This window comes from Hypomesus nipponensis, chromosome 9 (assembly GCF_054491055.1).
Source record: "Hypomesus nipponensis isolate SF chromosome 9, ASM5449105v1, whole genome shotgun sequence".
Classification (NCBI taxonomy): Eukaryota; Metazoa; Chordata; class Actinopteri; order Osmeriformes; family Osmeridae; genus Hypomesus; species Hypomesus nipponensis.
Window position 1 is genome coordinate 12,725,074 of NC_140369.1, and position 27,009 is coordinate 12,752,082.

At 49.1% G+C, this 27,009-nt stretch overlaps 1 protein-coding gene across 6 annotated transcripts in view; it reads left to right on the forward strand.

Moving 5' to 3' along the window:
- itpr1b (inositol 1,4,5-trisphosphate receptor, type 1b) overlaps positions 1-27,009 on the forward strand; it is a 65,138-nt gene that overhangs the window by 36,154 nt on the left and 1,975 nt on the right. The window contains exons 40-59 of one of the 6 annotated variants that reach the window (XM_084704805.1): positions 308-355; positions 1,095-1,224; positions 1,813-1,997; positions 8,238-8,421; positions 8,701-8,969; positions 9,761-9,961; positions 10,542-10,652; positions 10,769-10,864; positions 11,253-11,387; positions 11,801-11,908; positions 12,593-12,824; positions 15,012-15,134; positions 17,807-17,982; positions 18,387-18,551; positions 18,677-18,866; positions 19,206-19,298; positions 20,197-20,345; positions 20,607-20,772; positions 21,587-21,747; positions 25,836-25,997. In XM_084704805.1, coding sequence (XP_084560931.1) covers positions 308-355; positions 1,095-1,224; positions 1,813-1,997; positions 8,238-8,421; positions 8,701-8,969; positions 9,761-9,961; positions 10,542-10,652; positions 10,769-10,864; positions 11,253-11,387; positions 11,801-11,908; positions 12,593-12,824; positions 15,012-15,134; positions 17,807-17,982; positions 18,387-18,551; positions 18,677-18,866; positions 19,206-19,298; positions 20,197-20,345; positions 20,607-20,772; positions 21,587-21,747; positions 25,836-25,997 — 3,084 coding nt within the window. Of the gene's footprint in view, positions 1-307; positions 356-1,094; positions 1,225-1,812; positions 1,998-8,237; positions 8,422-8,700; positions 8,970-9,760; positions 9,962-10,541; positions 10,653-10,768; positions 10,865-11,252; positions 11,388-11,800; positions 11,909-12,592; positions 12,825-15,011; positions 15,135-17,806; positions 17,983-18,386; positions 18,552-18,676; positions 18,867-19,205; positions 19,299-20,196; positions 20,346-20,606; positions 20,773-21,586; positions 21,748-25,835; positions 25,998-27,009 lie in introns of those variants that run through there. The other 5 variants (XM_084704807.1, XM_084704808.1, XM_084704809.1 and 2 more) reach the window with 5 other exon arrangements.

The window sequence follows — 27,009 nt, forward strand, 5'->3', positions numbered from 1 at the left end:
CTTTATTTCCAAATGTAATTATTTATATTGATCTAAATGTCACAAGGGGGCAGGATGTCGTTGCTCATTTTCATTTAAAAGTGGTCAAATATACCGGATGTTGAAAAGCAGTCATGTATATTTCTTGCATGCTCGTGTCCCTTGCCCTGCATCCCCCTCAACACCACACCTCCTTCTGGTAACCGCATGATGTTGTTTGCCCCAGCTCCCTGCCTGCTAGGAAAGTGACTAATTTGCACAGAATTAACCCCCCTATTTCTTTTCCTTTTTGTATGATTTGCTTTCTGCTAACTCACCTCCCCCTCAGGAGCTTGATCCCAACCACCCCCAGAAGCAACTGGAGGATCAGACCAGGGTAGGTACTGTCATGTTGGTTGGGCCCAGTTTCATAGAAACTGGCCTGGTGTCCCGAGCTCCCTCTCCTCCCTGCCCACTCCTGGCTGCCCGTATGCACCGAGGCACTCCCTCCCTGGCACACAGCATGAGGCCTGCCCCCCAGGGTCCCTCCCCTAGCAGCTGGCCACTGGGAGGTCCAGATGGAGAACATGAGATCCTCCAGCCTATGATGCAGGGTGCCGCACAGACTGGCCTCCGGCATGAGGCCAGAGAGTCCACTCAGTGTCAGGACGCGAAGGGGCGTGAGTTATAGCAAGGGTCAGATGTCAGGGCCAGACGATCTCCCTTCAACACGTAGGCCCGGGTGTCCACCCTGAAGATGGCCTGGTGGGTGGTTCCACTGAGCTCCTCGTATCAGGAGAACATGTCTCCAAGCTCCAGAGGCAGTCTGAATATAGAGGGTCAAGTTCAGCATTGAGGATACACTTCCCTTTACCAACACAAAGGAAAGAAGAGTTTTGAGTCGGCAAAAGAAGCTGAGTGTGTTTTTTGTGAGCCCGGCCCGCCATCCAGTTTAGCATTTTAATGACATGTTTAAGTCGCTGCATATGTCGTGATTTGCCACAAATGTGCACAGGGACTCTCTACTTACAATCTAACAACACACTACTCGTGTCACAATAACACGGATGGTTGAAGTCGTGTGAATGTGATGGGGAATATGTGGACGCTGGACTGACACCTGGTATTCCTGTCAGGGAGAAGCCCTTCGCCAGATCCTAGTGAACCGATACTACGGCAACATTAAACCTGGAGGGCGGAGAGATAGCGTTACCACTTTCAGCAATGGTCCCCTCAACACTGGAGGACAGGGCAAGGCTGCAACAGGTATGTATGTATGTGCGTACGTGTGTGTGTGTGCACGTGTGTGTGCACGTGTGCGTGTGCTTGTTTCTGTCATACGTGTTTGTGTTTGCCTGTCTCTCTGCCTGTCGGATTGGACTCTGTTGATAAAGACTGACAGACAAAAGGAGAATTTCAAAGGCATTAAACCTTGCAATCTCATCTGAAACGGTGTAATCACAGTGTTGAGTCACAGCCTGTTCCCAGACACCCTGCTCACGACCCTGCACATGTCCTCCTTTGAGCCCCTGGTTACCTGCTCTGCCTCTCAGCACGCCAGCACTTCCCTCCGGCTAAAGCAGGCCGTGCTGTTGCCTGGCGACCAGAAGGAGCTCTAGATTAGAGAGGCCTGTGGACACACCTTCTCCCCAGCTCTGAGCTCCTTTGGGAGCTGTTCTGCCTGCCTGGGTGGCTGGGATCAGGATCAGTGCAGGAATGGAGGCAGGAGCAGGCTGCATACAGCAGGCACCCCATACTGTATGTTGTTGTCAAGCTTTTGATGGACGGAGGTAAATCGTGAAATGACTCTGTGACTGCCCCCACCCCCCCTCCCCCCTCCCTCACACCCCCTAGTGGTCAGCCTGGCGGCTGCCGGCCGTGCTGAGTTGAGCCTGGCGGAGGTCCAGTGCCATCTGGACAGGGAGGGGGCGTCCGACCTGGTCATCGACCTCATCATGAACGCCACCAGCGACCGCATCTTCCAGGAAAGCATCCTATTGGCCATCGCCCTGCTGGAGGGCGGGAACACGGTCATACAGGTGAGGCAGCACACTGGGCAGGGTCAGGTCAGTCTCCGCTCTACGGACTCTCTATCATGATGAATGGGGATAGAGCAAATGGACCTGTTTGTGGTTGAAGCGTTCCCCTCATTAAAGCGCTGAATGTACTGTATTCAAGACCAATAAAATAAAAATCACTTTTTACATCTGAGCTCAATGTGAACCCAAAAACACAGTCATGATAGTTTTGTGTGAACTCCCATGCCTGTTCTTTTGTCTGGATAATTGGAAATGAGAGAGGGCAGGGGGGAGGAAATCTGGGAACCCACGAGCAGAACAGGAAGAGGAGGCGGAGCCGAGGCGAGGCGAAAGCTTCAGGAACTAGTCATTTGTCTGCTTGGGAGAGGTCCAAGCTCTGTAGCCTAACACGTCACCACATCCCCACAGCCAGCCGGGCTGCCATGACAACGAAGCCCGTTGCTAAGCTCACAGCAAGTTCGCGAACATGAACTGGGGGTTGAGGGTTCGGGCATAGGCTGATTCTACGGCTATCACAAATGCAATGCAAGGTGTGTGCATGCATCAATTGTGTGAGTGTGTGTGTGTGTGTGTTACCTGATGGCTTGATATCCGTAAAGTGGTTGTCTGCTGAGCCCTGGCTTCCCGCAGTTCAGGCGTACACGAAGGCACTCACATGACTGTTGTTACATAAGAGTTTGCCCGGGTTGGAAAAAAAACGTCGAGAGCATCAGGCCTCCAAGCATTCCTACTGGGCTCTTGATGTAGATCCCACTGGGTCGGGCCAGAGAGGGGAGGCTGGGCCCTGGAGAGAAAATACAGACTCCTCTAGCTGCACTGCAATCACCTGTAGAGCAGCAACCGAGAGCTCTCTCCTCAGTTCTACAGTTTGTCCAGACACGTTCTATAGTGCTGGAGGTGGCATAAAAACTGTGGATGGGTGTGACTTTTTATTTGCGTCCTGGACCGAAAGTTAGTGCAGTTTCTCGCTGAGAGCGTGAAAGAGCGTGCATTTAACTGGAGAATTACCTCGATTAGTCATAGGGATTTTTCTCTTGCACTTTAAAGGGATTGTTATGGCTATTACGTGCCTTTCTATTTAGGGAAACCCTACTATCCAAGCCCAGTATTGCTCTTACATGACTGATCCCATTTCATCCCACTTCTTAACAGCATGCCAGTCTGTGTCCTTACGGGGGTCACTGTACAAGTCTCCTGGGCAACCTCGCCCTCAGCTATAATCAGCACATTGAATGGGTATAATTGTGTGCGCACTGCTAACTCCACGCTAACAACATGTTGTTTTTTGAAGGAGGACAAGCGAGCCTTGTTGTAGCATCACTCATGGTGCTGAGACATTCGACAGCATCAGCAGACGCCTCACATTTCTCCCTCTTACGCAACGCAGAGACTGTTGGTCCTCTTCTGTCACAGAGAGGCTGTTGTTGTCCCAATGAAAAGCTCCCCTTGCACTTTGTTTGTTTGTTTTTGGGGTAATCCATGACCGTAGCCATGCCAACAGGATCCGGTAAACGGGAGGGAAAGCGAGGGGTAAGAGAGCCGACAGTGCCCTCCTCGACTCTTGTGTACGCTCTCTAATGAACTCTCTCCTGCTCTTCTCTAATGTACTCTCTACTGCTAACTCTCCTCTACTGTACTCTCCTCTCCTCTGCTGTACTCTCATCTGTAGGCGTTCAGCAGACCTTTCCTCCTAACTGGCCAGCTTCCTCTCCCCCCCCCCCCCCCGCAGGATAGTGCTCTGCTAACCACTCTAATTAGGGACTTTCCTAAAGTCTCATGGTTGAATATTACACCCAGTTGTGAAAAGCCAGTCACTGAGGAGGTGGAGCTGGGCTCTGGGCCCTGCTGGGAAGACTGCAGGATTGCCCAGATTGATACCGTAAATTTCCATTTCTTCTCTGCCTATAGAACTACAGAGGTCCTGTCAGGAATCTGGGTTTAGCTCACTGGTAGAGCATTTGTATGCAGATCTAAAGGTGGCAGGTTTTATATCCTTTCCTGTATGTCGGTTTGGATAAACATGTGAGCTTGATAGACACGTCATCATTATTATTATGTAATTCTGGTGAACATTAGTGAAAATTCCACAGTAATAACCTGAACCTGAGCACCCATTCAGTTTGGAACAATGGATATGGACAGATACTCAAATGTGATATGATCTCAAACGTGATCCGATCTCTTATGTGCTTTGGGCTGCGGATGTGCTTTGTTTCTCACGAACAGGAGGACTCCTGTGCAGATGGAGACGTGTCCACGTCGCCCTGGCAACACTGAGCACCTGTTGCCAGGTCTGCCGAGCATGCGGCTTTGTTAAACATTTGCTCTTGACCTACATAACTTAACAGAAATAAGCGCACGTCGAGTGTGTCTTCATTGAACACATCACGTACGACTCAAACCCGTTTGCACCCTTGACCCTAGCATGCACACACGCCTACAGTACACACACACGTACACACATGGCTCCTCCGAATGACATGACAAGATGTCATGCAAGCCACAGGGGAGTGCTTGTTGTATTATGCAACAGTGGAGGCTGTCGTGAGAGCTCCACTTTCCCCAGCCCCAGCCTCCCGGCCTCTTTCCATGTGACCCCTGACTGGATCCTATCATGTAGAGGAACAGGTGTCACCTCTGTTACTCAATAGGCATGCTCCAGCACGATGTCACTCATTCTTGATTTATTCCCCTGCTGCTGCCTCAGGTTCACTCTCAGCCACTTCCATGGAAAGCCCATAAACACTGTTTCTCAACTGTAGCTTGAGTTCAACTGGGAACGGCATCATGCAACACACTCGCTCTACCTTGACATGTGCCTTATGGATGGCTGCTTTTAGCCTGTTGTACTGTAACAGGTTGATTTCCATGTGAGTTACAATCTTTCTGAATTGCCATTAACATCCCATGACATTCTACTGCTGTAACTGGTGCAAGCTGTCCTTATCGCTCCATGATTTGGCGCCATCAATAGCAGTGACAAGGTGTGTGACTGGTTAGGTGGTGGTCCCACTACAGCGAAGTGTTACCACTCTCCCCCAGAGAGCCCATCTGTGTCTGCTACGACTGCCCAGAGAGCGGGTCTCCGTGGTTACCGGCACGGTGGGCACGACTCAGCCATTCGGTGATAACTGTGACTGCTCTGTCACTCACTGAGGTGTCAGGAGGGAGGGAGGGAGGGAGCCGGCAATATAAATAGATCTTACATAACCCACCCTTGTTGATGCCAAGAGCCGAGATAGTGGCTAAGGGGCGGTCTGGGGGGAGAGAGGGGCTTTGGGGGGGAGAGTGGAGGGGGGGAGGGCGGGTGGAGGTTTGTAGAATTACTTTGTTTTGCTAGAGGAACCGGCCCTCCTTTCCACCATGTACATAGCTCCCACAGCCAGGCACCACTCTGGCTTCTGTCTCCCAGTGGGCTCTGTCTCCAGTGGGCTCTGTCTCCCCAGTGGGCTCTGTCTCCCAGTGGACTCTGTCTCCCAGTGGACTCTGTCTCCCAGTGGGCTCTGTCTCCCAGTGGGTTCTGTCTCCAGTGGGCTCTGTCTCCCCAGTGGGCTCTGTCTCCCAGTGGACTCTGTCTCCCAGTGGACTCTGTCTCCAGTGGGCTCTGTCTCCCAGTGGGCTCTGTCTCCCAGTGGACTCTGTCTCCCAGTGGACTCTGTCTCCCTGTGGGCTCTGTCTCCAGTGGGCTCTGTCTCCAGTGGGCTCTGTCTCCAGTGGGCTCTGTCTCCCAGTGGGTTCTGTCTCCAGTGGGCTCTGTCTCCAGTGGGCTCTGTCTCCCAGTGGGCTCTGTCTCCAGTGGGCTCTGTCTCCCAGTGGGCTCTGTCTCCAGTGGGCTCTGTCTCCAGTGGACTCTGTCTCCAGTGGGCTCTGTCTCCAGTGGACTCTGTCTCCAGTGGACTCTGTCTCCAGTGGGCTCTGTCTCCCCAGTGGGTTCTGTCTCCAGTGGGCTCTGTCTCCAGTGGACTCTGTCTCCAGTGGACTCTGTCTCCAGTGGGCTCTGTCTCCAGTGGACTCTGTCTCCAGTGGGCTCTGTCTCCCCAGTGGGTTCTGTCTCCAGTGGGCTCTGTCTCCAGTGGACTCTGTCTTCCAGTGGACTCTGTCTCCAGTGGGCTCTGTCTCCAGTGGACTCTGTCTCCAGTGGGCTCTGTCTCCCCAGTGGGTTCTGTCTCCAGTGGGCTCTGTCTCCAGTGGGCTCTGTCTCCAGTGGGCTCTGTCTCCAGTGGGCTCTGTCCCCCAGTGGGCTCTGTCCCCCAGTGGGCTCTGTCTCCCAGTGGGCTCTGTCTCCAGTGGGCTCTGTCTCCAGTGGACTCTGTCTCCAGTGGGCTCTGTCTCCAGTGGACTCTGTCTCCAGTGGACTCTGTCTCCAGTGGGCTCTGTCTCCCCAGTGGGTTCTGTCTCCAGTGGGCTCTGTCTCCAGTGGACTCTGTCTCCAGTGGACTCTGTCTCCAGTGGGCTCTGTCTCCAGTGGACTCTGTCTCCAGTGGGCTCTGTCTCCCCAGTGGGTTCTGTCTCCAGTGGGCTCTGTCTCCAGTGGGCTCTGTCTCCAGTGGGCTCTGTCTCCAGTGGGCTCTGTCCCCCAGTGGGCTCTGTCCCCCAGTGGGCTCTGTCTCCCAGTGGACTCTGTCTCCCAGTGGGCTCTGTCCCCCAGTGGGCTCTGTCTCCAAACAAACCCAAACAGCAGCCACACTTCCTGCATATCGTTTGGACTACAAACCCAAACAGCAGGCACACTTCCTGCGTATCGTTTGGACTACAAACCCCAACTCATCTTCTGGCCTGCTGCTCCTCTGCTGATGTTGTTTTGTCCACATTGTCATATGGCAGTCAGGTGTTGATGCAATTATGGTCATCTAACTGATTGGAGATGGAATGACTTGGTTAGGGCCACAGTCATGAGGGTTGCTCAATGGAACCTACTAATGCTATAAACTGGCTTTCCTGGAGCCGGTGACTGCCTGGGGCTGTCTGCCTGCTTGCATAATCTCTCCTGACTCCTGATTGCTATCAAGGAGGGTTGTTGTCAACAAGGTTGCATTAGCTGGCTGTTTTCTTGTTTATACTCTCTGTTGCCCCGTGTAAAGTATCATGGATGAAGTATGACGTATGACAACAGCTTGGATTTCACCCACCACATTCAGAGTTTGTACTTGAGATCAACGGGTCATGTGTGACCGCTGTTCAAGCATGAACGTTCTGGATGGTCAGCGTGCTTTGATCCGCCCTCAGTTGGATATGGATTCAGTGCTGCACCGCTGGACTATGTTTGAACCCGTGTCTGAGGCCCGGCCTTGAAAGAAGGCTGTTTATGTAAGAGGCTTTCAGAACTGCCCCAGAATGTATGCGCTAACTCTGGTCCCACTACTGTACACACTCACTCGGTGCTGCTCTGGCATTAAAAAGTGGGGCAGGATTTTCCCTCTCCCCCCTCCCTCCCTCCTACCACCCCCCTCCCCTTCCTGGGGTGATGTAACGGTGTTTCAGCGGAGGTACTCTGCCCTCCGTTTGAACACTCAGCTCATTACAGGTCTTATGTAAGAAGGGATTGTCAAGGGAGAAATGGGACAGGATATGGCAGCCCTGGAAAAAAAAAAAACGGCTCCACATCCAGCCCCCGCCTCGTGTGAGAGAGTTCGCTGACGATTTAGCTCTTGAGAAAACCAGCTCTCAAGTCTCACGGTCCTACTTCTCCAGAGACACAAACGAAACAGTTAAAAGGCCCTGTCATATTTTTTCATGGAAAGACGACGTTAACACACCGTGCTCACCTCACTTATTGACTCAAAGTTTAGTTGAAAAGACGTGTGAGGACAGTATTTGTGTGAGTGTGTGAGTTCTTGCATGGGTATGTTTATATGTAGAGCGCAGACTGCAGTTTGCTGCTATGGGGGCAAAGAGCGCATGATGTGAAACCAGGTAAGGCTGAGAAGGGAACTGGGAGGTGTTTTTCCTGGCAGTGCTCATAGGGCCGTGTTACGTAACTATAGAGGACAAACTCGCTGGAACTGAGCACTGATCCAGGACCCACGGGCACAGACAGATGTAGCAAAACCAAATGACTAAACACAAAACTGCCTATCACTTAAAAAAAAAAAAAAAAAAATCAAGTATAAACACTGCTGCTCCCACAACTTGGTTCCCTGCCACGTCAATCCAACCGAAACCCCCGCATGAATTAGATCCGTAAATCTCAGCGAGATTCAACGTCAGGCCTGTTTCTGTGTTTCCTCCATCACTATCCAGCGGTCGTTCTTCTGCCGTCTGACGGGAGACAACAAGTCGGAGAAGTTCTTCAAGGTGTTCTACGAGAGGATGAAGCTGGCCCAGCAGGAGATCAAGGCCACTGTGACGGTCAACACCAGCGACCTGGGCAGCAAGAAGAAGGAGGAGGAGCCTCCTGATAAGGACGCCCCCTCCCGCAAGAAAGGTTAGACCAGCCGGCCTCCAGACAGCTGGCCAGAGAGGGTAGCGTTAGCCCCCCAGGAGGAGTGCTGCTCAGAGCACATCGCAAAATATAAACCATGACAAACTAGACAGTCGAACACAATGGCCCGCTGAAAATGCATTCAAGGTTTGGGAAACGACAGCCAAGCCAATTGTGGTCCTCTCTCTCTCTATGCATACAATGTGTGTCTTCCTAATAGGAATTGTATGAGCTCATGTTTCCTGTTTTCTGCACGGTCCCTCTCCCACCCCGTCTCTCTAGCTAAAGAGGTCCCAGTGGTGGCCGCGGCCGTGGTGACCGAGGAGGTCAAAGAGCAGCTGGTGGAGGCGTCCACGGTAACCAAGAGGGCCTTCAACGCCTACCGCCGCGAGGCGGAGTCCGAGGAGCACCTGGGGGCGGCCGAGGGCCCCGCCGCCATCGCGCCAGACAAGGGCCAGGAGGAGGGCGAGATGAGCGTCATCATCACCATCATGCAGCCCATCCTGCGCCTCATGCAGCTGCTCTGTGAGAACCACAACCGGGAGCTCCAGGTCAGCCACTCCAGCAGCGGGCGCACTAGCGCGCGGTCACACCGAGAGCTTTTCTTCTTCTTCTAGGCTGTGGACGGTTGCCTCATTTTCGCCCATGTCAGAACGCCGGCCCCCCGCTCTGACATGGATACTGAAATGAAACCGCAGGTTTGAAAATGGGCCTCATCAGTTCAATTCAGTTCAATGGTGATTCTTGTGTTTCTATTTGGGGTGTTACTGGGTGTAGTTGCACTATGCAGAGTGACATGGCATTATGGAAAAGGTCGGGAGTCTCAGCCCACTTCCCCCTAAACGTTTCCTTCAGAAGCCCAAGAGAACGTGATGATGGGCAGTGGATCCCTGAAGTGTTACGGCTTGTGTCCGTTTATCCTAATCCAACCGCACAGCGAGATAAGCATGCGCTAATCTTGTCAAGATGTTTAGAAACATTCTTGAAGATCTACCGCGTCACCACATCCAAACACACTCGCAGTCTGAGTTCAAGCCTTTGGCAGGGCTACGTTAAGATTTGGAAGATCCATCCCATTTTGTTGTCTTGCTCTCATAGTGTGCCCAGATCATCTTGCCCTTCTTCTAGCACACAGGAGAGCAAGAAAATGGAGTATAACTGATCCTGTGTGAAACAGCAGTCTCTCTCTCACACATAACACATCTCCCTGACAGACCTCGACTCACTTTGTCTTTCACAAACGTAAACATTTGACTTTCTTTCGGTACTCTGCTGCGACCCCGGCGTTCGGGTTGACAGGGGTTCCAATAATGGTCGGCTCGTCCCTCTCCATCCCGTTTAGAACTTCCTGCGCTGTCAGAACAACAAGAACAGCTACAACCTGGTGTGTGAGACGCTGCAGTTCCTGGACTGCATCTGTGGCAGCACCACGGGGGGCCTGGGCCTGCTGGGGCTCTACATCAACGAGAAGAACGTGGGCCTCATCAACCAGACTGTGGAGAGCCTGACTGAGTACTGCCAGGGGCCCTGCCACGAGAACCAGGTAGGGAGACACACCGACGCTCATCCACAATGGGGCCGTCTCTTCAAGACCAAGGTTCCTTTTAGGAAATGTTCTATCGTAATTGCTTTTTTTCCCTTTCTCGCACAAAGCGCACATGTAAAGCGCAGGGTGTTTTTTGACACTATACGCTGTACTTCTGACGCTGGGATTTGACTCGTTCATGTTCATTACATGTGTGTGTGTGTGCGTGTACAGTAAGTACCAGTGTTTACAGAGTGTCTGGACTGACTGCTTGTTTGGCGCAGCTTGGCTCCTCCACCGCTCCACCACTCCTCAGGGCACTCTGCCCATGTTTGTTCTTCTGGAGGATAAGCGTTGTTTGGTTTCACTGTCACATGATGGCGGCACCCTGTGTCCCTGTTGTGGTGTTGCAGAGGGGTCAGGTGTGAGGCCTGTCTGCTGGACAGGCTCCGACTCTGCAGCTCTCCAGGAACAACACGCTCCGTCAAAGCTACGGAGAGGAAGCCACACAAACACTTTGTGCGGCCAAATCCTAGAAGTGGGAACCCTCTCACAAACGAAATCCTAACACGGTTCTCACCACGTGTGTTTCCTACAGAACTGTATTGCCACTCACGAATGCAACGGTATCGACATCATCATTGCTCTCATTCTCAATGACATCAACCCCTTGGGGAAGAAGAGGATGGACCTAGTCCTGGAGCTCAAGGTGATGTTAAAGCCTTTGGTCAGGTCAAGATACTTAGAGTTGTATTGCTCTCTCTCTCATTTCAGTGTCTTGTGGCCTTCCTATCCTGTCTAGAACCTCTTGTTCTCTGCTTCTAGAACAATGCCTCCAAACTGCTGCTGGCCATCATGGAGAGTCGCCATGACAGTGAGAACGCTGAGAGGATCCTGTACAACATGAGGCCCAAAGAGCTGGTGAGTGGGTGGTGAGGGGCATTCCAGTAACCACCCTGACGACCAGTCGCAACACCTCACTCAGCAACACTGCGGGACCGATCTTTGATGGGTTATTTGTCTATGTTTAATCACAATCAGCCCTGTCTGTACCTCAGTATACCTAGGTTAATTCCTTGATGGTTTAATCATTGACAAGAGACCAACTGCCGACAACATGTATTATTGTATTTTTGTGTAAAGCTTTACAACTATGATGGCTGGCTGGATACATCAATACCCCCCCCCCACCACCACCACGCCCTATCCCTCACACACACACACCTACACTGTCTCCCACATCAACAGCACACCTACACTGAGGATGGTCCAGTACAGATGGATTCTCTGCCCGTGTGCTGTGCGACAGGTGGAGGTGATCAAGAAGGCCTACATGCAGGGGGAGGTGGAGGTGCAGGAGCCTGACGAGGAGGAAGGGGGGGAGGAAGAGCACTCAGCCTCTCCGCGCAACGTCGGCCACAACATCTACATCCTGGCCCATCAGGTGAGTCGCCGAGGGAACCGTCACGAGCAGCCGCACCCACCTGTGTCAACACCTACACGTCCTCGAGATTGGGTCGTTACATCTGAGCTGAGGCCCCCCCCTCCCCCCTCCTCTGCCCCCGAACACCTCAGGCAAGTTTCTTTGTTGATGCAGACACATGGCGTGCTGCAGGCTGAGCGGTGTGCATCCTGCTATCAGTACACACCGATAACAGGGCTGTGCTGGACTGCAGCCGAACGCTTGGAAGTGCTCTGCTTCCAGACTCATCTCTTTAACTAGTCTACCTCTACCTCCTACCAGCTCACCACAGTCAACCAGTGGAAGGTTGTAGGACAGTGGGGGTGCGTGCGGCGGCAGTCCCCATTGGCCGGCTGACCGCCGCTCATCAGAGAATGTGTGTATGTGTGTTTCAGTTGGCCCGCCATAACAAGGAGCTGCAGGCCATGCTGAGGCCTGGAGGGATCTACGGAGAGGGAGAGGAGGCCCTTGAGTTCTATGCTAAGCACACAGCCCAGATCGAGGTCAGTCTGTCAGCCCCCATGTCTCAGTTCACCCGGCCACCTGGGCTGGCCTTCCTCCAGTCTCCTCTGCCTTCACTGGACTGGAACTGGGACCAGCTCGAGTTTCACTCGAAAACAATTCCCTTTGAGTTCACTTTGGATGCACTGTAACATGTTGTTCAGTTGATGGCTTACTCGAAGCATGTGACAGTCATACTGTTTTTCTTGGCCTGCTTCATGCGACTCCTTGTTTTGTTAGCGTTTGAAAATGACAAGCGCCCTTGGCATGTTTGCACGTGTTCTGATGTGTGCTCAGGCGACCAAGAATGCTGTTAGTTTACAATGCAGAAAACCTCAAAGCAGGAAGAGTTGATCAAATAAGCAAACCATGTGCTGCAGAGAACCAACAGAGAACAAGCAAACCCACCCCGTACCACTGTTTACCCTCCTCATGATTAAGAAGGGGAAGAGGAAACTGTAGTCCGTATACACAATGGTGTTTGGCTACAGCTTCAGCCAGCCAAGCAGCTATAACTGACAGTAAAGTATTGGGTTTAGTCGGCCCAGGGCCTAGAGCCGCAGAGAGAGAGAGAAAGAGAGAGTGAGATAGAGAGAGAGAGAGACAGAGAGAGACAGAGAGAGACAGAGAGAGACAGAGACAGAGAGAGGGGGGTCTGTGACGGGCAGTGCTGTGGTTGTGTCCAGATTGTGCGGCTGGATCGCACCATGGAGCAGATAGTCTTCCCTGTGCCAAACATCTGCGAGTTCCTCACCAACGAGTCCAAGCTGCGCGTGTACTACACCACGGAGCGCGACGAGCAGGGCAGCAAGATCAATGACTTCTTCCTGCGCTCCGAGGACCTCTTCAACGAGATGAATTGGCAGAAGAAGCTGCGAGGTACTCAAGAGGCTACTGTCAACGCAAACACGGTTCCCTGTGCGTCCCTCTCCTTACCTCTCTATATGTAGTACCTGATTTACACGCCCTCCCCCCTTCACCCTCCCTGCTCCCCCAGCCCCCCTCCCCAGCCCTCCCAGGCCCCGCAGGTCAAAGGTCCTGGCCTGGGAGAGTCTACCCTACCCCAACTCTGAAGGGAGGGCAGGGGAGAGGACATGTAAACTGGATGCATTACAATGTATAACATAACTTTAAGGGCTAAGATACTGTATATAGGATTAAGATATGTTGGAAAGAGGGAGTGAGATGAGATTGTTTTTATCCTTACCATGATGGTGTTTGAATGTCAGGCTCGATACCACCCATAAACCACTGTCTTGTCAGGAATGCAGGCACGGTTCGTGTACTCTCTTACTTCCGAACCTGTCTACTGCAGGAGATCTGACAACTGTTCTGTCTGTCTGTCACACACACACACACACACACACTCTGCCAACGATAGGGAGAGTTGTTGACTTGTTTACTTCTCTGAGCTGACCCTGCGTCCATGTGCAACCTGTTTGCAGACGTGCTCAGGGGACTCAGAGAGACTGAGGGAAAGTTTGGTCTGGGTGGGAAGAGGTATAGATAGATGGATGACATGCTAAGCTGTCTGAGAATAGGGCCTGTGACGATGAACCTGTCACTCGCTCTAATGGGATTGGAAGTCCCTTGTGGCTACCAGGTTGAATGCCGGAAACTCAATAAGTGGGACAGGTTAGTTCAAGTATGGTTGGCAGCAGAGTGGTGATCTACATGGGACAAGGCAAGGCAAAGTAGTCCATGGGAACATTAGGGGACGTGACATTGATGGATTACAGAGTAGGAGGAGCCTACTCTGTAATCTGAGGAAGATATTTGGAAGCCACATTTGAAACCCTGGCCTCATGTTCCTGCATCATGAGGGAGGAACATGGTCTCAGCAGTCCACCTATATCATCCCCCTGTCATTAAGGCGTGTCATTGGACACTCCCTAGATTCCCCCCTCCCTCCAGCAGCCCGTGGAGTGCAGGGAGACGCATGTCTTTGTTCCTTCTGTCGACGGGATGTTTTGGCCTATCTCTGGGTCGGCCCTGCCGGAGGTAGTCATGTCCACACGTGACACGAGCCCTCCTCTCATCTGAATGAATCAGCAGTGTGCAGGCGTTGTTCCGTTGGTGCTAACCTCAAGTCATGAGTGGCTTGTGTTCCTGAAAGTCCCCACCCTCAGTTCCCCTTTTTCAAAAATAACACAGACCATGACCCCCCCCCCCACACACACACACACACACACACACACACGTCCCCTGACCAATAGCCATGTGGGTAGCACGTGTGCTAGTTTGTGATTGGACTGGACAGTTCCAACCACTCACCATGATCTTTTCACAGGACTGATGTATGCCCATTTACGCAAGCATGATGTTTTCTTATGCAATCGGTCGAGTTTTTGCTTTGTTGATTGGCCTGAATTTGAACCCTCTGAATGTACTGCCACAGTCTTGTCTTTGGACAGATTGTAGTCTTTTCATTTAAATGCGTTTTTAGTTTTATCAGTCTGAAACTGAATTGGCAAGTACAAAACCTTGTTAATAGACTGTGCATGCATGTGCATTGGGTGTAGTCTGGCAGTGGCTTTAACGAGGTCTGAATAAAAATACAAACAAGGCAAAAGCTCCATCCCCAGCTCCATGATGTCACAGGTGTAGACATGGACCACCAGGCTTCACCACTCCACACACCACAGAGATAACCAGTCTGAGTTATGAATAACACTCAAACCAAATACATCTGTAACTTTCAATTTCAACTTCCTTTGTTCCCATAGGCCAACTGGTATAGCTGCAGTATCTAAGTTATGTTCCACACGCCTGGTGGTTTATAGCTGTTGTCAGTGTTAGAACACAATACGGTATACACTGTTTTAAACCTATGCATGTTGTATTCATTGGAAAATCCCTCTTTGAATGTTTGAGTGATGGAATGGATATGAGTCAGTAGCTGTGCTGTACGTGCATATCCTGGGACGTGCTCTTTGGCCCCCTGGTTGTAATTTGCCAAATGCAGTGCTTCTTGATGCTGTGCCACAGTCGTCGTGGGTGCATGCTTTGATGTGTGTGAACATGTGTGCTCTTAGTGGGTTTGTTTGACTGTTCCTCATTGTTGTTGTCCTGGTAACCCCCCCCCCCCCCCCCTCCGCCGTGCAGCCCAGCCCGTCCTGTACTGGTGCTCCCGGAACATGTCCTTCTGGAGTAGCATCTCCTTCAACCTGGCCGTGCTCATGAACCTGCTGGTGGCCTTCTTCTACCCCCTGGAGGGCATCCGTGGAGGTCAGTCTCATAGCCCCCCCCCCCTCCCCCTGTGTTGCCGTCTGTCTGTGCCCCCTATGTCTCTGTTCCTCCAGCCCTCGTCCCCAGCTGACTGATCTGCGGGGAGCCTTGGCAGGCTGGAGGCTGGGGACGTGCCCTGTGTTTGTTGCCGGGAGTGGGATGACACAACAGGAAACTGGATCATATGACACCAACTGGAACCTTGAAGCCAGGGATTGCTGCAATATGCAAGGCGCATTACACACACACACACAACGATGGACAATTTGGAAAGTTTCAATATGGTTTGCATTCATGGTAGTTAGGAAGGTCTTGTGATTTACTGGGTGCTTCTGTGTAGTACTTCATACCTTTAAACTCAGTAATACCTGGCTCTGCATTACTAAACCTAAAGCGTGTTTGTACAGGAGAGCTACTGTATTTTCTCAAGAGCTCAACTGGTTGACGGTGTATACTGTATTTAACTTCCAAGTATAACGATTTTGAGCGGATTCTTCCTATACACTTCCAACTTGGGTGGAGCCTCACTCCCTCATACAGTGAAAAGTGCACAGTGAATTTGCATCACACCTAGAACACCATTCTAAGGAAACACAATATATTTCCTCAGATCACTCAGTGATGTCACGCCAGATTGAATGTTTGCTCAATGAGGCCCTGACCCAAGTGTTGATACTGTGTGTGAGTGAGACGACACGGACACCTGACTTTCAAAATTACCTTCGAATTTCACCATGCCCTGTCTTGGTCATCATCACCCCGGCCATTGAGGCGAGAGAGGGGTGTGTTTGTGTGTACGTGTTCATGTGATAAGGCTAAGTACCGCAGGAAACTCAACACCCGACTGCTGGCCTGGATGGACGGCTACCCTGAGTACTGACACCTAGCCGCTAACAAGCCGGCAGAGCTGGCTCCCTGGATGCCCTCGGCTACATGACATCATTCCAACACTTTTCACTTTAATTGGCAATCGTTACAAAAACAAAGTATGCTAGATGAGAAGCCATTAGCGTTCAATACATATGCTTTGTGAGGATTGGTACACTTCACCATCACGTGTGACCTGGCCTCAGTCACCCTGGTCGTCAGTCTGAAGGCTCCACCTTTACTGCCTTGGGAACAGCTGTCTTGTGTATATCACAAGACACGGCACAAAGCGGCCCTGGTCTATGATTGTTTAGAGCTCACAGTGTAATATACTGAATAGTTGAGCAAACTTGTATCACAAAGGGGGTTATAAGGTTTGCTTAACTAAGTCATGTTCAAAACTCATTTGTGTTGAAGAGACTTTCCACTAAACCAGGTTTCTGTTGTCGGACACCCTTGTTTCTGTTTTCTGCTTGAGGGAAGTGTTGTGCAAAGCCACAGCCATTAAGGCCCCTATTGTTCTCCTGCAGAGCAGCAGAGAGAAGACCCACATTGTGACCAGCATAAACTTTCTATTGTTCTGGCTGGGGTCAAGCGGTGCAGTTCCTTTTGTTTGAACTTCCTCAGAGCTGGAAAGAGAAAAGAAGACAAATGGTTGTTAGCTTACTGCTAGAAACATTTATGTGGTTTTGAGTGTCAAAGGTCTCCAGAAAACCTAACTGCCTCAGTGGGTTCACTCCAGGACGTGTGTGTGTGTGTGTGTGTGTGTGTGTGTGTGTGTGTGTGTGTGTGTGTGTGTGTGTGTGTGTGTGTGTGTGTGTGTGTGTGTGTGTGTGTGAGGAATGGGGCGTGGTGGGGGGTATCCAGCCAGCCATAGTTTACATAGCTGTAAAACTTCACACCCAAATACAATAACTCATCTGTACTAATGTTGTTTATCAGCAGTCATTGGCAGGTGGCCTCTTGTTAATTATTAAACCATCAAGGAATTAACCTAGGTATATTGAGGTAGACACAGTCTTATAAAAGACTGTTTCAGTGCAGCACAGGAATATATTTTTGATTTATAGATGTAGGTTATGTAAGGCATTAAATGGACACATTGTTTAAATAATCTGTTTTCCCAGGTATAATTGAAGCTGCCTTTAAATCCTATAGGATGAGTTATTACTGACTGGCTAGCATTGTTATACCAAATGTCACAGTAAAGTCCTCCTTTCTGACTAAATCCTCTGTGAGAAATCTGTACAAATATGTCTTAGAAGACTACACGTTGTCTATCTGTACAAAACCAGGGAACGATTCCTGTGAGTGAAAAAAGAGTGAGAAGGTGCTTAGTTGTGTCCTGCCTGCTGTTACATTGTGCTGGTTGGCTTGTGGAATCTTCTGGATAGATGAATGGGTTACAGGATTGTGGTTGTGACGTCCAGTCTGACGCGTGCGGAGTGCAGTCAGCCAACAGACCTGAGATCACGCCCAGACCAGCTCTCATGAATTTATTAGGAGTCAGGAGTATTTTTGGCAGCAAGTGTTATGTAACAAGCACCTGTGATCCCTCCCTCCTCTCTATACAGAGAGGAGGGAGGGAACAGGGGCCATTGGGGGAAGGGGGGCTGGGAGGTGTCCGAGATGTCTTCTTTGCGGGCTTCTGAGCGTACAGTATATGACTAATATGACCAACCTTGTTTTCACCTTGACAAATGCACGCTCGCAAGGAACCCATGGAAACACAAAAGCAAGCCGTTACTGTTGACCTAAGTGAAGTGAAAGGTAGTGAATTACATAATGTCTCTCCCCTCCCTCAGGAACCCTGGAGCCCCACCTCTCTGCCCTGCTGTGGGGGGCCATGCTGGTGTCCCTGGTCATAGTCCTCATTCTGCCCCAGCCTCACGGCATCAGGGCCCTGATCGCCTCCACCATCCTGCGCCTCATCTTCTCTGTGGGTCTGGAGCCCACTCTCTTCCTGTTAGGAGCTTTCAATGTGAGTCTAAGATTCTGTGTGTGTGGGGGGGGGGGGAGGACCGTGTTAGCATGTCAGAATGCATGACTCAGCGGTCGTAGGTTTACTGGGTCTCGTCACCGTGGCCCCGCGCCCTCAAGCTATGGCCTTCGCCCTGTCACTCATAGTCGGACGGTAAGTGGGGAGTATTCCTGTGAGATTCCACAGTGCTGTGCTACTACGGTATTTACCTCATGAAATGAACCCTCATATGTCTAGGATCTAACTTGGTTATGACAGGGGTCTCTCAGAGGGTTGAAATAGTCGTTTCATGCTGTGGGCCAGAAGTGACATCGCACCATTTTGTCCTACGTGTAAGCGGAGCGACCATACCCTGGAACACAGAGGGGTGGTGACTGTGTTGCCTCTGCCCGTCTGTGTCTCAGGTGTGTAATAAGATCATCTTCCTCATGAGTTTCGTGGGGAACCGAGGGACGTTCACGCGGGGCTACAAGGCTATGATCATGGACGTGGAGTTCCTCTACCACCTGCTCTACCTGATCATCTGCAGCCTCGGGGTGTTCGTCCATGTCTTCTTCTACAGCCTACTGGTGAAACACACACACACACACACACACACACACTGGTGCACTCATGCACAAACCTTGCACAGGAATTTTTGTATGCACTCCAGCTTATCTGATCTTGAACGTACTCTTTCCCTTCTGTCATGCAGCTGTTTGACCTGATATACAGAGAGGAGACGCTGCTGAATGTCATCAAGAGTGTGACCCGTAATGGCCGCTCCATCGTGCTGACTGCCGTGCTGGCCCTGATCCTGGTCTACCTCTTCTCTATTGTCGGGTACATCTTCTTTAAAGATGACTTCATCCTGGCTGTGGACAGGATACCTAACAAAACTCTAGGTAAGGTGCCACCTTCCCAAACAACACATAGCAAGCTAAACAATATATTGTTGTGAGTTCCAGCTTTTTGGGGAATGTCCAACACTATAAAAACCTTATTTTGGTTTATAAGACGACATCTTTTTTGCTGTCAGTATGCCTCAGTGATTGATGTACACTCCCCCAAACCTTTCAACCACATAAAACTTAATTTTGTATCAAGGTCTCTGCAAAGGTGTCCACATGGTGTCCACTTACTCATTCCACATGGTGTCCACTTATGATATGAAGCCAGGCTAACAAATTCCAATCTCAAGAACCAGATTGGCCTTGCTGACCTCTTGTCTTCTCTCCTGGCAGAGACTGCAGCCAGCATGGTGGGGGAGTTCTTCTCTGCTGGCGTTTGTAGGAAGGAGAGTGGAGAGAACTGCTCTGCGGAGCCTATGGTGGAAGGTAGGGGCTGACTGGAGGCTGTTCATCAGTGTGTGTCAAAGAGTCTCTGTGTGTCCTGACAGACCCCAGAGTCAGCAGCCCTCTTCCCCACGGAGAGATGTTCCATGAGGTTGTAAATCTACGCATGCCGGGCGGCTCTGTGGCCCTGAGGGTCCACCTGACTGGCTGTCCTGGCTGGGGAGGGGAGCCAAATAGGGGCTGAGGCCGCATGCGTGTCAGCTGGATTGGGAATTGGGAGAGGTCATAGTTTAATTACAGTCAGGCCTTGGTAGGTCAGAGGGTGCACTCTGGGAGGGCGTACAGAGCATTAGCCCCAGCATCCTGGAGTCGTAACAACCCCCCTTTGACCTCGTTGAACCTCCCCATTCCAAGTGGAACCCGACCACTGGTTTAATAGGATCAGCCAGTCCTGTCATGTTCCACCGGTGTCTGGGGCCCTGGCCTCACACTGTCTTCCTCATCCACCATCATCATCAGTCTTCCTCATCCACCATCAGCATCCTCCATGTTAAGAGTTGCACTCTAGTGGACTGTTTCTATTGGAACGGGAAAAGCATGTTGGTGTTGTTCATGTTTGCCTCTCCTGGGGATCAACTAAGATTTCCTTTATTTCTTTTTTGATTTGATTTTGACATTTTGAAGCTAGTTGCATTGATCCTTCTCATTGTGAAACTTGCCAAGCAAAGACTTGTTAGTTTGTAAACATCTACACGGTGTATATCAATATGATACAACATGCACAAGGGATTGTTGACACATTGCAGCCCAAGACATATTCTTGACTCATTCTTGAGCATTTAAGAACCTAAACAGAACAGGGATTGTAAAATAGAGTACGGGGGAGATGGGTCCAGGTTTTCTGTTGTAAATGTCCACTCTGGCTTGTGTCCCTTCATAGCCGCCATAGCTACCCAGCCGTCGGCTGTAGTGATTGAGGATAAGGAGCGTGCGTGTGACTCTCTGCTCATGTGCATCGTCACCGTGCTGAGTCACGGGCTGCGGAGTGGAGGTGGTGTCGGGGATGTCCTGAGGAAGCCGTCCAAAGAGGTCTGGATACTGGACACTGCTCGGGAGTCAGTCCAACTAAAACCCAATTCAGTTATTGTTCTGACAACGAAAAGACACATTGTAACCATAAACGTCTTTTAACAAGTTTTACCAAACATTAAAGTATTTGAATTCCCTGCTCAATGCCCATAGATTACTGGATTGAGTTAATTTTGAGTTTAATTTTTTTTTCTGTGCATATTATTATATGGTCAAATTATGTGTGTTATACCCCTACCCCTCCCCCATTCTCGTGTGCAGGAGCCGCTGTTTGCAGCTAGGGTCATCTACGACCTGCTGTTCTTCTTCATGGTCATCATCATTGTCCTCAACCTCATCTTTGGAGTCATCATCGACACCTTTGCGGACCTGAGGAGTGAGAAGCAGAAGAAGGAGGAGGTCCTGAAGACGACCTGCTTCATCTGCGGTGAGGCCTTCTGACCCCCAGGCTCCTTCAGCTGCACTCCCCCGGGCGCAGCCCGGCTGGAGCACCTCAGAGGTCCTGTGCTCCGTAACACTGGGTGACGAGACAACGAAAAGGAGAACATGGTTACATATAGCCACGTCAAAACAGTCAGAATGAAACCTAGAATACAGTCGATGCGGAGACAGCAGAAAGCAGTGTTGCGTGTTGCCTGCTCTGCAAAGTGTTTGGGGATGATGAAGCGATGCAGATGGGGGGGGGGTCTGAACCTGACTCTGTGGCTGTTGTGTCACAGGCCCTCTATTAACTTTTCTGTAAATGGAGGGGGTGTGGCGGGGTGCGATTCTATCTAGAGTAAACACCGCCTCCTCTTCCCAGAAAGGCAGGTTAGTCACGGCTTGTGCTGCATTGCGGAGGAGGCCTTCCTGTCACCGTACCATTCTGGACCTTGTCCATGTTGGAGTGTTTGTTCGCTCACAAAGTCAGTCGCTCGCACAGTTGGTGTAGTCAGGCTCAGAAATCAGATGCACAGTGCACAGCTTTAGAATGCAGAATGCTATTAATTGGAGCTTTGTGAGACATTGACACCATGAAGGGATTCAAGGCCAAAATTGCACTGGACGTTCATGACCTCCTGGTGATGTTCAGGAGGAAAGGATCTCAAGGCCCTGAAACTCACTGACTAATGAGAACAGATGTTGTCCCACATTATTGGTTCACAGTTCATCCCGTGATGAGAGGTGAATGGTGATGATTACAACCAGTGAGGCCTGCATTTATTCCATTTAATTCAATGTGACTGTGTGTTCATATACAGGCTTGGAACGGGACAAGTTTGACAACAAGACTGTAACGTTTGAGGAGCATATCAAGGTTGAACACAACATGTGGCACTACCTGTTCTTCATCGTGCTGGTGAAAGTGAAGGACTCCACCGAGTACACAGGACCCGAGAGCTACGTGGCTGAGATGATACGGGTAGGAGCACAAATGTTGTCTTCACTCACTTTTCCTTGACATGCAAATAAGGGGATGTGGTTATTGATAGGTTTCAGTCTGCACGTTGACGGCCACACAGTAATCACAGGCTGACTTCAAGTCTCAGCTTCAACTATGCCTTTTGAGAATACAGTTCTAAACCCTCGCGCACTCCATGACAAGGAAGAATGTTGACATTGTCCTTACGAAAAGAATACCTTTTTTATCGTCCTTAACCCGAGCATTTTACAGCTTACAGCTGACTCGGCCAGTCTAGATTTCACTAATCTTTATAACCTCTGTAATGAGTTTGTGGGTCAAGGAACGTTCACTATTATAGTGGGGGTTTACTCCCAACTCTTTGGGAGTAAATCTGTTAGTGAGCTGGCCCACAGCCCTATGTGATCCCTGCCTTTGTGACCTTGAATCCCTCCTAAAGTATTATCACATCTGTCAGCTATGTGAAAGGAGACTTAAGATTCAGACAGACAATGGCAAATTGGCATGGAATGTGTTAATCTCCAAAATCAGTCTGGTCTTGCCTTACTCATTCTCTCTCTCCACACACACACACACACGCACACGCATGCATGCACACACACACACACACGCACGCACAGACTGGGAGACACAATTGGCTCCCCCTGCACCATGCTGTCTGTCTAATGACTGCCAGACCAGGAGGGAGACTCATGATGGCTGTTGAGCAGTGTGGGAAACCACACCCATGTCTGTTCTGCTCTGTTCTGTTTGGCTTCTTTTCCGAGGGCCCGGTGCTGTCTCATCAACACGCGTGATTGTGGCTGTGTATGGTTCCCAGTGTCGCCGCTTCCTGCGCGCGTGTCACTACTTCATGATAAATATATATTTCTTCTTCTTTTCCTTCCTAGCAGTAGACAGGACATCCTGCTTAATATCTTTATCACTCTACAAGTCAATATGGGTTTCATAATTATGACTACTGTGCGTTTTAAATGTTGGTATCCATTGCTTTTGACTGATTGGGTTGAAATTTGTAACCGAAAAAGAAAGCCCTGCTTCTATTGTTTAACTGTGACCCAGTGAAGCTGTCGACACACTTTCTGATGGGCTATGAGACCCAGCTGTAGCCCCAGTCTGTGTCTGTGTTGCTGCAACCTCAGAGTCTTGTGAGGAACCACCTGATTTAGGATTAACACCCCGCCTCTCCCCCACTTCTTTAACCCTCAATGCTACTGAGGCAAACAGAGCTTGTCGGGGCCTCGTTCTAGTCAGTGTGTTTGAGATGACCCCCGCCAAAGACGTGGCTTAAAAGGCATTGCTGACCCATCACTAACCTGGTGGCCCCGGACGCCTCTGCGTCACATGCAAAGACCAAATGTTGAGCCTTCAGGTCACCACATCCTCAACCTCCATCTCAGTTTATTCCGGTGCTGCTGCTCATGTCTGAGAGGAGGCACGTCCTAACTGCTATCACACAAACAGGTTCATGGCTGGTGACTAAGGATTTAACATTTTAAGATTCACAACTGAAGGAATTTGGGGATTTTTTTTTCTCCTTTGGAGAGCATAATCCTTTTATCATCTTCATAGCTGCCAACACGACAAACAATTCCAAAATGTTTCTTTGAACATCTATGAAAATCTACTGTAGGCAAAGGGAATCAACAGTCCAGTTGTCCAGTTGTCTTTTCATAAATAGTACAAAGGTTTATTGTTTTAAAATATAAACAAAGTATGACTTTGTTTTTGCTAAACAGTCTTCTCTGTTGATCCTCTCAGTGTAGTATTATCTGATGGTATATTTGAGGTTGCATGTTAAGTAAAAAAAAAAAAGAGGTGAGTGGAGAGAGGTGGGGGAGTCAGACTACTTGAATAATGACTAGGACTGACGTCAGTGATAGCAGACTTCAAGCATCATGTTTTTTTACACCTTATCCTGACTCAAGTCCATCAGTCTCTTGTTGACCTCATTACTGAAGCCAATGCTCACAGATTCATGTTGCCCACAACTTTTGATTGAGTTTGATAATGAGTTGATCCGAGTCCAATTGGAAAAGGGAAAGGGTGTAATGCCTTGTTGTGTAAAGAAAGGTTTCCTTTTGGCTTCGGGTCTAGAAGTGGTGGGCCGTCAGAATGTCAGGTGGCTTGTGGTCTTACTGACGTTTGTGTTTGCTGTTCAAACCACACTGCATCCTGTTTCTCAGTTATGGCCCTTGTGGTTTTAATAATGAAAAATGCACTTCCGTCATTTCCATTGAATCAGTAGTTTAAAGTTGTGACAGCGGTTTTCAACTTACTGGAAGTGCTTTCACTTGTAAACACTGGTGAAGGAGTGGGGGGATTTGAGGCTCTTCAAACTGACAAAAACAAACGCTGCCATTTTGGAGTTGTACAATTCCTCTCCCTATAAATGATCTGCATTTCAAGTTTTGAAAAATCCAAAACTATACATATCATATAATGAAACAAAGTGTTGAACTGTATAACTTATGACCAGCATCCGAATAACCTGTTTTGACTTGTAGTGATCAGTGATGCGAGATATTTGAAAGGTAGGAGAGCATATTGGTGTTTGAGGGGGTTGCGGGGGAGGTTTGTTGTGTGTGTGTTTAAGACGTGAGGCACGCACACGCAGCAGCATTCTCTTCTTTTCAGAATGAGTGTGTATCTCCTCATCAGAGAGCTGTGTGATTCCCCTGCCCTGCTGTCAGAGCCGGCGCCAGGCTGGGTCCCACCACGCCGCAGCCCTCACCCCCACATCACACCACACCACTGAAACCCAGGGACTTTTGCAGCTGTGCTGACATCAGTCACAAGCTGCGTGCTCTGAGGCACCTTCCTCACCGCTCATGCTTCTCAAAACACTTCCGGGTCTGTCCAATACTGTTAGAGGAACAATACGATTGTACTGTGCATGAATGCGAGGGAAGGAGTGCATTTTAGAGGGACTGTTAACGTAGTGGTATGTGTTTGTGTATATGTGCTTGAGTGCGGACAGACCCCTTCACACTGACATGGCCTTGGTCAGGGCAGGTTCAGTATCACAATAACTTTGGTATGTGGTGGTCCAGTGCTGGACGAGATGGAGTGGAAAAAGAATGCCGTAAACAGACTGCTCCGTGGCAACCGTTTACCTGCTTATTGCTTTGAAGCCATTGTCAGTCTTCCTGTGTAAAAATGAGTTAATAAATAAAAAAAGTATGATATTGTCTTTATTAAGATCCAGAAAAAGTCACGTAGCCTCTAAGTACAGTTTAATTTTTTTAATAAGCAGCAATTATGTAACCTTATTCACCAAGATCTATTTTGTTCTATGTGGCTAATAGTTATTCTATAAGGCTAATAGCTTGTGATCTATTGTGACCCATTGGTTCTGGACAGATTTTGGTACAGAACAGTTTTTTTTTTTACTGTTTCAGTATCAAGTAATCTGCTGTTCAAATGTCTTAAGATATCTTAAACAATGATAATGGCAGGGTTTGCTACTTGTGTAGAATGAGCTTGTAAAGAACTTCACACACATGATGAAAATAGGCACTTTCTTTAGTCTGAGTCTATGCCCTCTTTAACCCTCCAGGGATGCTAAGTCTAGGCCAATTATGTCTCAGTAAATAATAAAACTACTCACAAAATGTATTTTAAAAGCCATGTAATTGAGATGAGGGAAAGTCCCTCCAAAAATAGTTTTATTTCACTTATAGGATAATTTCCATTTTGTTTTGTTCCTTATCAGAAGACACATACACTACGAAACAAAAATGGATTTTTTTGTCAGAAGCACTAGTCAAAGAGGCTTTGAGCTGTCAGTTATGGCAGTAGCTAACACATTGATGTCATTCTGATACTCAAAGTAATGCATTGTGCTCAGATTTCTAAAATGTTAACATTAACAACGGATAAATGTATTTATACAATGCCAGACTCAAGACAAAACAAAGCTAAAACTAAACATGCCATCACAATGAAACCCAAATAGTTTTGAGGAAAAACATGAACCGAGTTTGTAAGTACTCAGGTATTGATGACTATAAGCAAAGTAGGCCTACTAACTAATTGTTGACCAACAAACATATATGTTCTTGATGTTTTTTTCTTCCGATCACCAGGAGCACAATCTGGACTGGTTCCCACGGATGCGAGCCATGTCCCTGGTGAGCAGCGATGCAGATGGGGAGCAGAACGAGATCAGGAGCCTGCAGGAGAAACTGGAGTGCACCATGAAGCTGGTGTCTAACCTCTCCGGTCAGCTGACAGAGCTTAAGGAGCAGGTGATGCAAACATTTTCTCTGCAGAAGTGGCTGTGTGGGGTGTAAGAAGTTCATTAACGCTGGAATGCTTTAAGACAGTGAATTAGAGAACGGGTCTTCTTCTTGTCTTGCTTTGTCTCTGTTGGTGTGCCGCTCCTTGCCCTTTTGATGCAGAGCTTACTGAAAGCAGAAGGCAGTGAGTCATAGTTCACAACACAGCTCATGTGGTCCTAAACCTGATCTTATTTGCGTCATTAAAAAAGGATTTGTTCCACAATGAGTTTGCTTGCCCTTATTTGTTGACAGTTCAGAACTGGTGGACTGGTTTCAGAACATAGTTTTACCCTTGATGTGGCAAATTGGTTATTGGTCAAATAGTATTCAAATTAAGCTGATAATGATGTCTGGATGGTTTTGATGTACCAGAGTACATAAGGATTAAGTCCTATAAAGTACGCCTAGTTTATGAAGGCATTATTAAGAAATCATATTAATTTCCTTATTTATTTTTTCAGACATTCTATGTGCTAAAGTATGTATTTCAATTGTTATCACACATTTTTTTAAACTACTGTAGGCTAAAGGTATTTTTCAGACACTGTACATTGTGTCTAAATAGGGTTGTAAAACTTGTAGATAAAATGAGAAGTGTCTATGAGGAAGTGGTTGTTATCAATAGGCTTTGCCCCAGACAGAAGGAAATGGTTGTTGTGTGGCCAAAAGGTTTAGGGGAGGACACAGTAGTAGGACCGCATCTATTTAGTAATATGCATGTACAGTAGTTTACCTTACTATCGATCAAGGTTTTTTATTCTGAAGCCTGTTAGATACAAACTTTTTGAGGTAGAAATATTTTAAACATGTTGTACAGGCTTTTAGAATACGGCATGCAGTTATTAATGTGAATGCAGACCTAAAGAATGTCCTTTGCCACCTGTGGGAAGTCTGGGCAGTCCCTGTGTGTGTCCCCTGTAAGGGTGTTGTACATAGCTGCTACATGGCAATCTACAGCAAAGCCCAAACATCAAATTAG